The 18,237-nt window shown below is 40.0% G+C and overlaps 1 protein-coding gene across 4 annotated transcripts in view; it reads left to right on the plus strand.

Moving 5' to 3' along the window:
- The window catches only part of TBC1D16 (TBC1 domain family member 16), a 79,130-nt gene that overhangs the window by 29,766 nt on the left and 31,127 nt on the right, over positions 1-18,237 (plus strand). For all 4 annotated transcript variants that reach the window (XM_022842978.2, XM_022842980.2, XM_022842979.2 and 1 more), the window contains 3 exons: positions 548-676; positions 11,116-11,312; positions 15,367-15,519. In XM_022842978.2, the coding sequence (XP_022698713.1) occupies positions 548-676; positions 11,116-11,312; positions 15,367-15,519 (479 nt within the window). The remainder of the gene's footprint in view (positions 1-547; positions 677-11,115; positions 11,313-15,366; positions 15,520-18,237) is intronic.

Consider the following 18,237-nt stretch of genomic DNA (forward strand, 5'->3'; position numbering starts at 1 on the left):
CAATTAAAAACATGTTATTTGCTTATTTAGTGACCAAATACCAAATTTCATTGCCATTCCCCAATACCTCCTGGATCGAGCGAAGAAATAGGCTCTATTGACTTTAGCAGTTCTTCTCCCGATCCAGGCCCATGTGACTGCCAAGCCCCCTATGCCCGGGAAAAGGCAAATGGTAGGTAAGCATATCCTACTATCGACCCTCTTCGAGAAGACATAGATAGAGAAAATACACATGGGAACGTGAATAGTAGGTACATGGCTATCTATATCAAGTTTGCAAATAATAAAGGAGAGTACACCTAACACATATCAAAGAAAAAAAACACGGTTGTAACCCAAGCAGTTCAAAAGTAACTTCATTTTAAAGTCCACCAGATCCAGTGACAGCTTAAAAGTATAGAAACGTGGCTAAACTCGTCTATGTATTGATCCAGAACATTTAAATTCAAACAATCTTTCCGTGCATATTCTTCTTTCGTTTCTTGATTGACAAATAAGATAAAACAACGAAAAAGGACCTTTTTCTATTTTTTTTTTTGCTCGCCAGGATCCAACGGTCGTGGGCGCTACAATGGCTAACAGTCAGCATCAACATTCTTCAGATAGCAGCAATGCGATGCAAATCGCCGTTACGCACAGACCGGGCTACCTCACTATTAAGGCACAAAATGATCCGGTAAGTACAATGTATGATACGTGCTTCATAGATGTACAAATATATTTAAAGCGTGAAGGAATAACACACAAAAATATGCTATGTGAAGTTTACGCTGTGTCTTCACAGAGTGCTGACGTTTTCAGGCGAGGTCTAATTATATGCCCTACCGATAGTATGTTCTATATTAAAGATATGAATAAATCACGAGATATACATAAAGTACGCCAGGAGTACAATCAAACAGAAAAAATCAAAACAAATAGCCCTATTTAGTCGCACATGGTTCATAGAACCTATTGTTCCATTGACTGAATCTGTAGTAGCGACCTCTGGTCCCTTTCAGTCAAAGCCTTAGCTATTCAACGTTATTCAACATTAACGATTACGTTTAAAACGTATTACTAAATGAATTCTTTGGTAGGCTCATATAACTGACACTCATTCGCTTACCGTAGTGCCGTCAACAGCTTATCATCTACAGGCTGTTAGCCCAGAATACCACTCCTCCTGTCAAGACACGATGGGGCACAAATTACCCTCTGGGCAAAATGCATCGAAAGCTTATGAAAATAGTTTCTGCTGCTGATTTGGTTCCAGCACTGTTCTTTCGCTCTGCCGACAAAGCCATCGCGCAAGTGATGATCTTGGACTCCTCAACTTCAACTCAACGGACGATTTATCAATTTCGAAGAGGCAGCATTGAAGAACTTAGCTGTTAGGAAAAGTTGTGGGCCGTTAAACGTCGAGCTTTTTGTTTTTCAACTTCTTTCACATTGTGCCAGCTATTTTGTGCGCTGAAATCGTGTGAATCGTTTTGGCAAATCCACCAAATCGGTTGTGAAATGGTTGTCCCCCCTTCTTTCTTGATTCACGAAAAGCCGAACTTTGATTTTAGCAGAAACGTTTTCTGCCCACTTGCGCGGACTGGTTTTAGCAGAAACGTTTTCTGCCCACTTGCGCTGGCAGTCCGCTCCGCTTCTTCCACGCTGAGAGGCCTTCCTTCCCTCCGCGGTACTAACCGTTTATTATGGTAAATCTTCTATGTGATAGTTTGTCATTATACTCATATGCCTATCGATGGAGCCAGGGCCTCGAGCTAAGACGTGGGGAAGGTAACTAAAAATTAGCGAAAGCTATTAAGGAGAGCTGGAGGTGGATATTTGCTATGGGGTAACAGTGTTGGGGGGTTTTCTAATAACTCAGGGTCGAATTGGGTCAGCTGCAGGCGATTCACCTGTCTCATCCATTGTTCGTCCCAGTGTCAATATTCATATGGAAGTTCTCACAGACGCTAGAGTCTGTCGTCCCTAACGGAAAGTTGGGCGAGCCAACGAGATAACAGTACACCTCTTTATACACTCATGGATGATGCATTTGTTGGTTTAAACGGCTTGACGTTTTGCCTGATCCTATTCCCTTAAGGTACATAGAGCAATTTGATGGACAAACGGCGCTGACGCTCACGACGCTAACAACTCAACGGAACTATGTATGCTGCTGGAAAATTATTTTCTTGAATTATACATCTACTGTTATTGTTTTATGCTGCTCTCAAAATTTTACCATTTATTTGAGCTCCAAAGAAGGGCATACCGGGCAAAAAGAAACGAAGATCTTTCGCCGATGCATACGGTAAAGACACATGTGATAAAGATATAAAATAAACATAAAGGTATATGTGATCATCTAATAGTTGTCGTTAAACTCCAAAGACCTAATGAAGTACGCTGCCTAGGATGACAATGCCCCGTCTGGACCTCGTCGGTAATCCTCGTCGTACATGTTGTACTGTTTAGAATGGTCGGGGTAACCTTGATCGCGATCGTTTTGATCGCGATACAAAACAACTACCAAGTGGCACGAACGCCATTTTCACCACAAATTTACCTATTTTCCAAGGTTAAACTCAAAGTGACATTTTATAGTGAGGAGAAAACGGTGACAATTGCCTGGCTAGCTGCAAACTAAAGATCAGAAAAACGAGGCAATAAACAAAAGATCGCGATTACTTTTCGTGTGTATATATATATTGCATTTGAATATAATACACTCATTTAATCAGCATAGAGGAGGGGTGGCGTGGGTAACTGGTGGGCATTAGTTAGTTTAGGGCACGTTGATGTGGTAACCATAAATGGCAAGTTGGCAACCATACTAGTTCAAATGTTAGCGTTGGCAAAATGATTAACAGGAAAAACAGGGCATAAGAAGTAATAGCTGTATATATGGTTGGCATACCATTTTATAAAGCTGTTGGAGAGACCTCAGAGAAGTCTCGCGAAGTGGAGAAGATTCGCCACGGTAAGACTTCTAGTGGAAACAAAATCTTGATGCTATATCTGAAAAAAAAATTCAGAAGACTTGCTCAAGTGAAGAAAAGAACTAGTGTTAAAATTATCGTGAAGTGATAAGTGATACTATTCTTCCGTTAGAGTACAGAAGCCATATTACCATATACTATCTATGATAAGTTATCATCCCTACCTGTTTTACCCTAGCTCTGCACTACTAATTATATTCGACATGTGATTCTCCAAAAAAAAAACCTCTGATTTTACCGATGACTTTGTTCTCAAGGATCGCGTTTTGAACTATTTGTTTATGCATAGACTAAGTGATCAAATCAATCGCCGACAACTAACGACTGTTGACAGATCCACCATGCGGATTACCCAAGCGAAGTAACTATACTCCGAGTAAAATTTACCTCTGTTAGCATCTGAAACTTCGTCTAGCACGATTAGTTTGCGCATACGAGGTCGATGTCGAAATCGTTGACCAATCGGGCACTTTTCAAGGTCTGTCCTTTGCTTCCTCCACCTGTCTCTTTTTACTTCGATCTTTCTTGGGAATCTATGATGAGGTGAAGTTCGTCTACATTTTCAATATGAAATTTTAAGGGCCAGCGGCTTTGCCCTAACGGTGATGGCTGAAATCCTTGTCGTCCGCTGCCTAAAAATGCAATTTGAGTCGAAAGATTATAAGAGTATTCGGGTAGAACTTTACCACCAGAACCCGCGTAGCTTACATTATTGTTGTTGGGCTATCATTGACTTGAAGCCGCACTCATTGAGCTAAATAACCTTCTTTGGGCGGGAAAACTTTGCAGCACGCTGGCAGGTGATCGGTTTACTCGTGGCTATTGGTATTGTCTCACATTCATTAGAAAATGACTCGACCTAGCGACTTTGTTCTTATATTATAATATAGATAGGAAAGCTTATTTGCAAAGTTAAACGTTTGAAAAGCTAACGTCTTAGTACGATACGTACAGAGTACTGTTTATGACAAGCGGTTCCGATCATTCACGGATGTGTCTGAAGGCGAGTCTTTCCCAGGAATGGAGGGGTGCAAAATGATGAAAGTGATTGTTGTCGAATATAGCTTTCTATATGCCATATCCGATTGGTGCGTCGGTACTGCCGTTAACGATAGACGGCGTATCAAAAAGGAACGCCCAATATGAATTTTTGGCGTTGGGCAAAAATGATCTTTCATTATTAGAACAAACCGGCAAATGGGCTTCCTGATCATTCGGTTCCTCGCTTGAAAAATCTTCACCTACCTGTTTATTTATTTCGTTCAAAACTTAAATCGATAGATTATTTTTAATTAAACTCATTTATTTTGAGTGTTATATCAATCGGCTGATGGACAAGTTACTAATGAAGATAGGGATTGAGTATAAGTTATTATTCGTAGTTTTACAGATCGAGGATGAACAGATCCTGCCTTAATATATTTTCGCTTCATCCGAAGTACAGACAATTGATTCGTATCAAATGGTCATATCATCAGTTTCACTTGATGGCCACCATAATAGATTATTTGTATTTTTACTACATTCTTACTTAGTTACTGTACATCATACTTGATAACTGATTTTAGCAGTCAATCTATACTCAATGCGACACCGTTTGTTTTAGCGAGCTATCATGTCCCAGATTCTGCGTCATAAAGTTGGCCACCACTGACAAAGATGAACCGTGACTCACGTCTAGCCATGCTCCACGTTCACCAACATTTCAGTAGGTTGCAAGCGTCATTTCGTATTTTGATACGAGGGACACATCACTACTTCTGGCAGATTGGTCATCATAAAAATAGCCAACCGGCAGTCTACGTTGTTGTCGAAGGACGCGAAGTTCTGCGTATCTTATACCATATTTTTTACAAAGCAGAAACTCCGTATAAAATCGTCTTGAGCTTTGATAAGGCTGAAAGTAGTTCCCCTTGTCGCGGTACGTGGTACTCCTTAGCAGAAACTTAGATTAATTCGGAGTGATGTATAAGAGTGGAACAAGCTCAATCGTCTGGGTCTAGACCCATGCGCGGCCTACGTAAAATAGGCTCTCGTAACGTCCCATCGTCCGTAAAATGTGCTACTCAAATCCTTTAATGAAAAAAAATTAAGTGGGGGACTCTAATTAGTTCGTTGCGTAGTCGCTGCGGGTACGTTGAAGACGTACAAAATAATGACGATCTTCTCACTGTGAGCTGGACGAAATTATCCACTTTACTAACAGTGCGCATCGTGTATGTAAGAGATATTATCTTAAGCCTAATAGGCTTTCAGGCTTTTTAAAGGAGACTGACCGAAGCTAGTTGGTGCAACACATGCTGAAACTAATTTTAATCTTAGACGCCAGCTAAGCCTTGCCTTAGCCGTCTTATAATATCAGTTTCAGCACATTTCGTAAAGACGAATGTGGCTCATCAATTTTCCCATGTCTAGCCGTTATATATGTACGTATTTTAAGTGTTCAAGTGCTTCTTGACGAAAATCGTTAAGCTAATGGAGCTAATTAGCTAATGCTATATTCTACCATATACATCTGGCAGATAAGGTAAGTTGAGTATTGCTCCAGACGGCTGTTTCCTCCCAACGTGTCTATGACCGATTTTCAACTCAAGCAACCCACATCACGCACTTCTAGGCTTAATAGCAAAACATATGACTACTGCCACATTGCGAAAACGATCTATATAACCTAATTTCCATCCTCAATCACATTGCGTTAATAGTATATAGCAAATATTTTACAACAGAACGTCTCTGGTTCTGAAAATTGTCAACAAAACACACTCTACGTCCATTGCAAGACGGAAGCACGGAGGCGGTGCCAGGTAGAAGGCGAGACTCCAAGGGAAAATTGCGTAGGTAATTCGGTAACGCATCAAGGTAGAAGGCATACAGGAGCTCTGACACAAGTGTAAGTGGTGAAAGTATCCGGTTGAAAAAAACTCACGCTGATGCCCTTTTACCTGATCCAAAACAGAGACAAGCAAGTGATAGACAAATGATGTAACTAGTCAAAGAGGAGACGGCCAGCTAGGCATACGCATTAGGTCTGTTCACGTAGATCGTCAACACGATATATATATATTCACATACATTGGAATACCTCTTGTTGTTGATATAGACGTGGCAATAGCGTAGAGCTCAATTTTACGTCTATTAAAGAAATAAGAAATACCTAAATTAACGCGATCAAGGACATATTTAAATGTGCAGGAGGGACAATCGTATTATTTCCAATAATACCACCGGCTGGTTTAACAGTAGTCAGCGCATCCTTTTGAATGACCTCCAGTGTTAATTGCTGAAGCTATCGTATTTTAAACATATACTAGTTATGGAAGTTATAACGATAGTATAGGGATGGTCTGCTCATAGATGTATTACGTGGTCGCAATTTTTTTATTGCGATAACTTACCTATTTCCTGTTACTCTAAAAGTAAAACAAAGCCTTTCTATTACCAAGAGGCTTATTTCAAACTGTCCAAAAAATTATTTGCCATCCTGTATATATAAACTTTCCGTATGCAAAGATGTCATACGTATCACATGTGGCGTAGAGTTCTTCGAGCCAAAGTTCTCCGACTCGATGGCGATGTTAGAGAGATTAGAGAGGGCAAAAGTTAACATCTGGTTCACGCTTTCCGGTCTTCAGGGTGTAGCCAGACAACCTCCTTCTCATTTTAACATTATACGCAAAAATTGTCCTCATATTTTTACTCGTCACAGCCAATCTCTGGCAGTTCCGAATTTAACAGATTGTTCCCAAATTGCGCCTTGGATGGCAGGAGAATGAAGGACAAAATTGTGGCAAAGTTCAACTTGCCGAATCTGCGGCACAGATGTGCAAGTTTCACTGAATAATTGGATCAAGAAGATTGAAACGGCCATCTTCGTTGATGGCGGCGTTTGTTCATTCTAGGATTAAAATTACGTTCATTATTAATGAATTATTTATGGTTCCCAGTATATTCATATAATTAAATAGGAGATGTGGGCGTATATATAGGGGAGATATAGGGAGTGTGGCATGGTGTAAGATTAGGAAAGAAGCCTTACACAAAGCCGCAGCTTTTACAAAGGGTAAATTTTACTATATTTTTTTTTATAGAGAAAAATTTACCCCTCAGTCAAATCAGATTAGTATTGGATAAAATTTCATATTCAGAGGTAACTATCTTAAATTAAAAGAGATTTAGATTTTTATCGAAAGCAATTACTATTGTTAAACCCCATAGGTAATAATACATCGAATAGTCCAGTATGCGATATATAGCCGCGTTCTGGAGCGGTACTGCCTACAGTATCTCGAGATCGATAGGAAATGATTCCAAAAGCACAAAATCCGCAAGTAACAAGTACAACAACACACTTTATCGAAGCCCGTTCTTTCAATAGAACGAACGATTTCTCTACTACGTACGAACGATTTTCTTCCGTCAGAATAATGATTTTCAACTAACATAGCCGGTCGCGAGAATATTAGCTTTACAATCGGTTAGGCAGTCGTTTTGATAAGCCGTATCAGAAAATTGCGTTTCCACAAAGGCGATCCGAACCAAGTTTCTGCACTGACAAGTTATCGTGGTCAGCCAATGTCTATGATGCCTACAGTAGAAGGCGACTTACTAAACAACAAACCCGGAAGAGTTCTCCTTAACACTTCGGGTATTGGCAAATATATTGTATATATAAAGATTTCCTTTAATTATTAATCACATCTCGTTTTGTTGCGGTTTATTTATTAAATATATATATATATATATATATATATATATATTAGTTAGTAATAAAAAATTGAAATGTACGCTATGCAGCAATGAATAGATTGTACTACTCCTAAGTGTCTTAGAAAGCTATGTAAATATTTGTAGATACATTCGAATACTTGTTGAAAAAAGTACGCTATATTTAACCTACACGTTTTGAAATGTGTGCAATGGACCTCAACGTACATAAGACTTGTCAGAAGCACCAAATTAAACATAATGCAATTAAGTACGGCTGTGTAAGACGGTTTAGGGCGAGGACGTGTTTGTTCTCCCTCTATATATATAATGAGGTTCTGTTGTATAACATGGCACGCATCAGGGGGTGGTTAAATCTTTTCGGGGCAAAACGCTCTGAGCTAATACGAAGCGCTGACGATGTTCACGTTACGTGTACATCAAAAATAACTTGCTTTGCCTTCATACGAGCCACAGTATAAATGAGGCCCTATGGAACTAGATAGACGCACAAACATAGCGCGTGTGGGGGCCAGATAAAATGTGATTTGTATACAAACATTTCATAGAACCGGTTGCCAAATCGATATTATCAAACTGCGTTAAACAGGAGAGCGAGTGTCTGACCTCAAAGGTAAAGGCACAGAGAGAAAAGCACCTTGTACAATTTTATTAGCGCGAAAACTGGATTAGCTTGGCACTAAGTAACGTTCTTATCCAGTCATAACCAGCTGATTATAAACGGACTGTCATTTGCCCTATTTCTCTTATTTGTTTCGGGGTTTCATTCCAAAGTGACAATGTACACACACACACCTCATTCGCATTTTATTCTATAAATCGTGTCGTCTAAGCAATGACGTGGTCGAAAAAATACGAAAAGCAAGAATAAACATTACAAACGTGTCCAAAAATAACTTAACGAGGTCATTAGCTCTCTCTGCATTTACTAAGTGCAAATGATACTGGCAACCTTCAGGACAAACATGGAAATGAGACAACCGCGCCTTAAGCAGTGCCTTAACAATAAGCCACACCAACTTGGCAGGCCGCCAATGTCGCAAGGTCATTGGAAATATGCGGGTGTTAACTACCGTATTGCTAGATCGTCAGATGTTCCTTACAACTTTTCCTCCCCTAGACCGCAGGCAAAGTATGCATCCCTCCATTTATACCTTCTGTTCCGTTTGCTTGGTTTGTTTTCATTAACGCTCAGTAACGAGATAACAGTTAGACGATATGCTTCCGCTACAGTATACTAATAGTAATTAAATATAATGATAATAGTAGTAACCATGTTGATAAGAGTAATATTTGGTAATTCGAGTTCGAATCAGTGGCGGGCAACAAAAAATCTTTGACGATGAGCAGGTCATAACTTCTCCTTAATTTAAATACTCGGACAGATGTCAGAGCGTCCTTTTGCGCAGCCATTTAAAAACATAAGTAAACCATTACCTTACCAAGTTACTTGCTCCTGACGGGGGTTCGCCTTTTAGCGGTTCCCTTGAATCCAATGGCTCTTTGCCTTTTCTGACCAAAAACCAGCCTAAATTTTACCTTACACCGTTTCTTCTATCTCTCACTTTCTGGCTCCAAAAAGCGATAACAGCCGGTCCTGTTTCATAGACGCTAGTTCCGTTTCATCTATTAGGAGTCTCTATGAATTAATGCCGCTTCGGTCGGCTTACAAAGATGAGTCAAGGCGCAACGACCCACAGGCTAAATGGGGAAAACCTGCCCTTTCACAGAGAATGCCATGGGAACTAGGTAATTTACTTTGCAGGTATTCTCTGTTACTACAGATATCTGCCTAGCTTGTACACGGAATCTGATTTACTCGGCTGCAAGACGCAGTGAAGTACCGAGTCAGGTCGCGTCATGGTGTTAACTGGTGCTGCTAACTGGGTGAAGATGGCAGCTTACCCACTGCATGTTGCACAGTGTTATATAGCGGAAGACGTGAGTGCATTTTAAGGCCTTTTTCTATAATGGCGGCTGCGGTATCGGTGGTCAGCAACGTCGGTTCCTTCTACCGTGTCTACTTAGGTTAGGTAAAGAACAACGCTTGTATCGAAGATTTGTTCACCAATAAGGGTATATACGCCGTAGGTAATGGTGTTTGCTGCTAAGTTCAACTTATTGCAAGGCTATTGTTACTATATGTTGCTTAGGAAAATTCCTATTGTTTTCAGTACGACGAACGTGCCACAGTGCTTTAGGTAATAGCGAACGCTGTACGGCGCCCACATAATATAGCACATCAGATAACGTTAAGGTAATGGATATCTAGAATTTTTCAATTTTCAGCTGTAGGTCATATCATGACTTTGTTCACGCTGAACATAATTCAGGACACAAGCATTTAATAATCAACTAGCATGACTGTCGTTGATAGAGCATTATTACCACGCGATTTATATTTTAATTGATCAGCTATGAATTCTCCATATGGGAAACGATATCCATCGACCCGAAATTGTAGGTTCTTGGTACAGCATTGATATGTTGTTTCAAGAACCTGCAACACATTTTATACTATATCGTACGATACGTGTAGGCTTTTTATGTGCATGCATATCTTTTCTTACGATATATGTGTTGATTTTATGGACACGGCATTCCGCGTCAACGAAAAACTCTTTCTTCCTTATCGCGAATATCTTTATTCCTATTTAGGAGGACAGGCCGTCAAGCATTGTAGCTTCCTATCTATCGATCTTCGCTTTCGCGAGTCTCTCCCTATTATGTCCAATCATTTCATACAAACCTGTACAACTGGCCTTATCAATCTGCGAATCAAGCTCAGCTGCCCTCTTAACACGACATTGCCATTTCGATTTCGCGTTCAACCTTAAACGTAACGAACTACGACTACGGTTGCATCCATTCCGTTCGTTAAAAACCTCGGTACGATCTTGCACTTTACCAGTGTTCCGCGCAGCCGATGAAATTGAGATGTATCTTTCGCTAGACATACACGCGGGGTGTCCAAATAGTTTTAAAAAGGGCCCTGCTACTACAGTTTAGTCCGTTCTTTATTGTAGTTACTTGCTACTATTTCAATAGGTATTTATACCCTATATACCCAAAGTTTAAAGATATTTTCCAGGCTCCCTAGGCTCTTTTGGGCCACGTTGTTTATGTGAAACAATATCAACTACTCTCGTAAAGAACATTCGTTTAAATAGCTTTCGTTCTCTTACTCAGTGGAAAAAATGTCATAACAAAGTAAAAGACTATAGTTAATATATAGCTACATGTGGCATCTTAATATTTAACGTTGTTTTCGGTAGGAGAAGGACAAATCGATACTTATTTTTGCAATCGGATTTACTCAAGCATGCATACGATGTATATTATATCCATGTGTGACCTAGCCCCTTGATCTAACCTTGGTTCTACGCTTATCGCTGTCGCCTGTTCGCAGATCCTCGGCTGTAGCCTTCTGCTGACGTGGATTCCGAATATTTCACTACAACGAAACCCGCGTCATCTCGAAAATCGGGGATCAACTCATTCTCTCTATGGAAACGTTAGCTATCAAGCTACAACCGGCGGTACCATTCACAGCAGCGGCGAACCCCCGCTCGCGCGAGGAATCACTTCTATCAGTAGCAACCTAGAGTGCGTATTCAATTCACGTAATGAAACAAATCGGTAACGCTGCAGCGATTTCAGCGTCGCCGTAGCTTTTACAACCAACAACGGCGCATCCGTACAAATACACACAGACTTACAGCGAACGAAAGATCCGCGCAAAGCGGCATAAGTCGCGCTCGCTCCAAGTGATAATCGTCAAAACGACAAGTAAACGTTTGCTGAAGACAGATACACGTACAGGACCCGGGCTAATCGGGTCGACGTTAGAGTTTGTATGGACGGGATGAAAAACATGTACGAGAAGGTAGTAGTCCGGCGAAGACTTGGCTGAAATCGATGGAAGTCAACGTGCTCTAATTTATATCTAGAATGTATTTCACGCAGCAATCATCTTGTGTAAGAGGCGATTTTGAAAGCTAGATTTTGGTTTTATGCCATGCACACGGTTCGGAACAAAAGTCACTCGAGAATCTTTATTTGACATGTATGTTTCAGTTCTCTCTCTGTTTACCATTCTCTTAATAACAGAGTACTATTGCCATATGATCCAAACCCAAGAGAGCGTTGTTAATGAACTATGTGAAAATACCGTTTAATTTACTCTTTTCCGTATGGCCTAGTACATAATATACTCATTAGATCAATCTCCGCGTCCATGTCGTCTTTGGTCATCGTAGCAAACACTGTTTACGAATTTCCTTTCTATTGCGTTTAGGACTTTTCTATTCGACAAGTTTCGCAGATGTAAATTATTCTCTGTTTTCCACTGTCGTTGGTTCTCGTTTACCGTGCTGTCACGTTGTTGTATCAGCTTTCCAAGACAGAGAACATCAACTTCCCATACCAACTTACCTAGCTTTATTCTGTACCGCTATATTCTGTATTATTATTACCGCTTCTGCTAGCTTTTGCCGCTGCTGCTTGCAGAAGATACATGGGATTGTATCCCCGGCGGAAAGAATACACCTTTGGTGATACATATGAAGTCCTATTCAAGTAGGATAACTCGATCTGACTTAGCTACTTTGGGTCCCGAAGAAACAGGGTAACAGGCGGATACGGAAACTCACCTAGGAAGTATCTAAGTTATTAGCAAGCACGCGCCGGAATTAATGTGTCGCTCTTAGCTAAGAGCACGGCCAAAGGAACGGGGCCGGAGAGACGAGAGAATATAGCTCGGCTACTATCTTCTGGATACATCTTTTGTAACGCAATCTACGGTAAACCTAACTGCACATGAAGGCTTTATCTACATGGTATTTGTGGTTTAAATGTCGGGATTACCAACAGGGGTCAACGTTGTGTTAGTCCGTTATATGCTGATATGGACACGAGATCGCCTTGTAGTTTATCAAAGGTCTGTGACACCCTCTGCCATCGCCGGCTGTTATAGTCGGAAAAAAAAACATCTTTCAAGACGGACTCAACTCCCCGTTGTCCATTCTACGACAGTGTTTATACTATTTTACTACACTTCTTCAAGAACCTGTCATAATAGCGAGGGGGCTCAATGCAGGAGCAATCTAAAAAGCTTAAGGAATTAAAATTATATTCACTTTCGCCCCGTTTCCGACCGCAGTTTTACTCGAAGATCAAAAGGTGCTTGCCAAGATTTAGATTTGAACCACTTTGTGACCCTTCTCGGTTAATACCCGACAAATACGTTACCACTGTTGCGACCTCGCTGAGAGGTCCAGTCCAGTCCTGACCAGAGATCATTGGCCTGGCCATTCTCGCTGCCATTCAAACGTAATAGGTGCGCGTCCCTTTATGTAAACAATAGAAAATTCAAATCATTGTGACACCGGAAGAACAAATGAATTTCTACGATTGTAACGACGTTAAGCAAAGTACTCTGCCGAGCGAAGTTAGAGGACAGCCTGACAAATCACACGTTCCCACGAACCTTCAATCCTAAATGAAACCTTTGGGCCGTCTTGACAATCAACTAGTCAATTTTGACTAGTTGAACTACGTTACATTATTAGGGAGATAAAATGAATCCTGTTTCTAGTACGTGAATTCCCTTTTCTCATCATTTTGAATTTTATCCCACATGAGCATGTGGATCTCCTTCACACCGATTCAATACACGGAGGTTCCGTCGTTAGGAAAGGCAGCGTTTTTCCTTAACATAAGGCGATGGTACGATAATGGCGAGAGGCCCATATGGCTGTGTTATAGCCTTGGGTTCACTCAGTGGGCAGTATTCTGCTGCCTTTTTTGGTGTCGCTCCGGTCTCTTAAACGATATTTACATTCATTGGTCACACATATCTGTGGCGTCATATGGCGTTCAATATGACTAATATTAAAAGCTCACAGTTCTGTCCAGAAGCCACATGTACCTACATTCTATCGTTGTGTTGTAATAGCAATGACGGCGACCTATGTAAATATGAAGTATCTACGAACTGGCTCCAAACTGCTGACTATTATTCTGGGATCGAATACTCAATCATATAATGAAAATGTTTCTGAGGAAGATCCGTGTTTTTTCCAGCCAAATTTTAAGCACTTTTTCTTCAAAGGCAATTTAGTACTGTTATTATTGCTATTATCCTATTGCGCCGACACACTTATGCCCGATTAGCATAAGCTTCGGGATCAATACTTTACTTGGATAATTCACCAAATAAACAGGCGTTCTAAGTAACGTATGCGCAAAATCGTACCTTCTAACCTCCACGTATACGGGATTTCGAAAACTGCAGGTCAACTCCATGGAAAATGTAAAATACCTACCCGACACCGCTCAAATTGAAGACTTAACAGTAAACCCAATCGGTGAAGTGAAATGCGAGAATTGCTTCGAATCTTTCGGTCGAGGTGTTAGAGAAACACGTTTATCGAAGTTAGTCGACTCCCAGTAGCGTAATCGTTACCCGTTTTGATCATACGTTTAGAGTATGTTCACAGCTATCCCGAGCACCGGCACAATTTGATATTCTATCTATTTACATATATATATATATATATATATATATATAAACCATTCGACAAACCAGTGTCGATTGGGTTGTCGAACGAATTGGATGGTACCGACCGGGCAATTTTATTACTAGATCTTCTTAAAGCAACTTTTGTAGTGACTATTTTTCCGCTTAGCTCTGATTAAATCGAGCACACAGGACGCTAATAGTTCGTTCTTCTTATGGCTTCAAACTTTCGTGAAGAATCTTGCTGTTTACAGGGCTGAATTCGGAATAACTGCTTAGCTCAGGCCGAGTGTTGTTTAGACCTTAAAATACGGGGTAATATGCTGCGCCTACTGAAGTTAGATTAAATGTTTGGAATTAGTATTGTATTATTCATCAAGGACGCTTTATAGGCTTAACTACCGTAATTATTTAAAGTTCGTAGAACCTTAAGAACCTATCTCATTCAAAGTGGCATTTAAAATTTGCTTCATCTATTGACGTCCAAAGATGTTATCAAATATGACTGTGTATATAAGCACGGGTTGCAGGATGCAACTACCCTAATCTGTTACGGACTCTTAATTGTTTAGTCTAGCTTTTAAAAAACCAGTTTTATGCATGATGTTTTACCAATGCCAACTAAAGATATCTTTACGTCGACGAGATTTGCAAATGGTGTAATATAGGTCTATTGGGTTTCGCCTTATTTTTCTTTGCCAATTGCGTCACAGGTTCTCAGTGATAAAGTCTGAATTAATTTTTTTTAATTTAAAAAAATTAAATTTATGAAAGAAATTGTACGGACTTAGGAGACCTTCAAAAAAGGCCAACCTGAACTATATATACGTGTTCTTCAGTGTGTGTTTTCACTTAATGTGTATCTGTTCCTTTTTTTTGTTTGATGAACATTGATTAGAGCAAGAAGCCTAACGGCCGTATTTATCAGATTCAAATTCTTAGTAAGCAACTATTGACTGTTATTCCATCCGCTAAAATAATGATAATTTTTGTGGTGTAGATTGTTTTGAGTCTTTGAGCTACAACTCTCGTACCATCATATAAATAATAACTTGTGTTGTGTATGTGTTATAACATAAGTTCACTAGCTGAAGTTATTACTTCTGTCTCGCTTGTTATTTATCAACTCCGGTTTCACAGGGTTAACGCGATTGCAACCTCGATGTCCCCGAACAACTCTCAGTGTTCAGATCGCGAAAACGTTCAATGTAGCAGCAGTTTAACCAGTGAACGCCGAAGACCCAGTGATGACTTTGAGCTCAACCGAAGGATTGTACAGGGATGGAGAAACAGGTGAGTTCATGTTGTCTTGGTGTTGCTCTTCTTTTGTTCTATCAAACGAATTGTTTAGTGCTCATTCTGTACACATATAGACAGATAGGCCATATGGTTGGAAACAGAAAACGCTTGCGTCTTGGAATAAAAACGAAAAACGTCATGTGGAGGATGTGTACATTTATCCAATAGGTGAACCAAGATAGCTGTCACCTATGGTAGTCAGCTGTATATCCTATCAGGGCAGCTTATGTTTTAGATGTGAATCTATTGTCATGGCCTACGTCATAGCAGAGCTTATCAAGACGTCGAATGTCCAGGTCTTCTGGGTTCTTCCTTTGGTATGGAGATAAGAACTTTTTTATACCAACGGTTATAACGTTGTGGGCTATTGTAAGGACTTCTAGTGGCTAATGCCCATTTGTGCGACTAGCGTGTTAGAAGTTATTATCTTCTTGAGTGTCAGAGTTAATTATTTTATTATATCGTACTACGACATAGAAGATTGTGCAAAAAAATGTTTCTAGCTCCTTGAGGTTCCTGTGGTTGCCGTATCAACTGCACAGTTCTTTCTTCCAAGAGACTGTTTTATTTTGCTAGGGCGCAGCAGGGGTGACGGACGCGCTGTTGTGACAAACGTAGGCAGACGCCCCGTATAATGCGACGTTTCGCAAAACGAACGTTATCAACATCAGGTGCGTATTAATGTCAGCTTTCAAACATGATGACGACGAGGGTCACTGTTAGAAAAGCGAGGAAAGATTCGAATTCGTGTACGTCAGGTTTGGGTAGACTTTGTTTGGTTTCGGCGTCTGTGAGACCTGTTTCTTCGAAGTAAACGAATATCTCTATTGAAGTTAGGTAAACGACGGTAACGATTCGTAAATCAGGGAATTGGTGAAGTGGCTCTGTCGATATCTCGCATATGGTAAATCTATATATGGTTCATACAGAATATTATTCGAGATCAGCCATGCGTGCTATCGAAGTAGATGAGGAATAGAAATTCAATCTTGAGGTGCACTAATACCAATAGTATCCAGCTTGAAAAACATTCTTCTGCTTTGAGTCGTTTCATCGTCCAATGAGCACCATCAAACCATCGTCACACTTACGATCCTTTAATATGTTGTTTTCGGCAAGACCATAGTATATTGAAAAACGTCAGCTGTTTAAATAGCCGTAGGCTTCTAATTAGTTCTACACGGGAATCGGAACTTTTAAACTGCGTAGATAAGAAACGGCCCGCATGTAGATCATGTATGGATAATCTTATATTCTGAGAACTCTAATGAACGTGAGCGTCAATGACAAAGTTGAAATATATCGTATATTGGCCAATATATACTCTACTTGGAGTACTCTATATAATACGAGCACCCCAAGAAGAGCAGTTTCAATTTGACGCCAGACTAACCAGAATACGTGTGCTCTTCTCTGATCAATTTCGGCCCGATAGGCCGAGTAAAATAACAAGCACACAGATGTACATATATGGTTTTCCAAAATAGAAACAAATACTGCAGACCTGATATAATGTATGTCGAACACAGGCTTCACGAAAACAAATTCTATTTAAGGACCTTGTTGCACAACTCTTCGTCCTTTAATGGCCTGCATCTTTCAGAGTTCACAGACGTAATGGAACGCTACGCAGCAGAAATCTTCTAGAATATACATAAACAGAAATAACAGTATAAAAAGTATTTATGTGTGGTGACGAATTATTTTTATAAAAATGTGCACTGTCACACAATTGGCTAGGATACTGCCGTAATGAAATAAGTGAACTTCAAGAAATTATTGATTCATTTTCTTTTACTTTTAATTGAATTACGAACTTTTAATTGAATTTTAAGCTAAGTCACCTTTAGTCCGGCAAAAACGTCATGAAGAAATATAAATGTATAGAAACTCTACGTATTGCAAGCAACGCAACTAGAAATTGTGCACCATTTATATATACATATATATCAACCCATATGAATCACTACCCAGATACATGTCTGCGGCTATCGAATAGCTGTGGCGTTTTTCGTTCCTGCTAATCTTCAAAATTTCTAAATGATTTACATTAACGTAGATAATATATTATAGTAATTTTCAAGTGAAGTCCAATTTGGGTTTCTGCTATTTAAAACAACTCGTTTGACTAGACGGCTGGCCATATTCAACTCGCCGCTAAAAGTGGCTATCTTCAAGAAGATTATAGAAGCTAGCGGAGACGGTACCGAAGAGGTTATCGGCAGTTATACTTTTCTTACTTCCATTGCTTCTGTCCAATGCTTTATGAAGTTGACAGAGCCTCTGTGTTGGCAATATGTTCGTTCACGTCTCCTTGTTACCATTGCATAGACAGGAAATAAGTCAGAGAATCAAATTATCTTAGCAGGCATAATTCTATTTGCTTTTTCTATTCTAACGAGTGTACGGTATTTTCCAACGATCGATATATTGGCAACGGTCGTGAGTATCCACCGTAAGGTTGGCGCTGTTGCGTTCGTGTACATAAAATCTATCAGTTGCGGAGGGTGCAGCTGGCAAACATGAGAGAAGTTATTTGCATGTATTTTGAAGAAGAACAGTGAAACCTCTTTAGGTAATATTGTTAAATCGTGTTGTACCGTTCGAACAATAGAAAATGACACATTTCCAGTTCTTCCGCGAGATTTCTTACGCGCCTTTAAACCCTTTTCACGCTTAAACCTTTAAATTATCGTTATCCTTTTTTGTTTG

This window comes from Varroa jacobsoni, unplaced genomic scaffold (genome assembly GCF_002532875.2).
Source record: "Varroa jacobsoni isolate VJ856 unplaced genomic scaffold, vjacob_1.0 scaffold_1030, whole genome shotgun sequence".
NCBI lineage: Eukaryota > Metazoa > Arthropoda > Arachnida > Mesostigmata > Varroidae > Varroa > Varroa jacobsoni.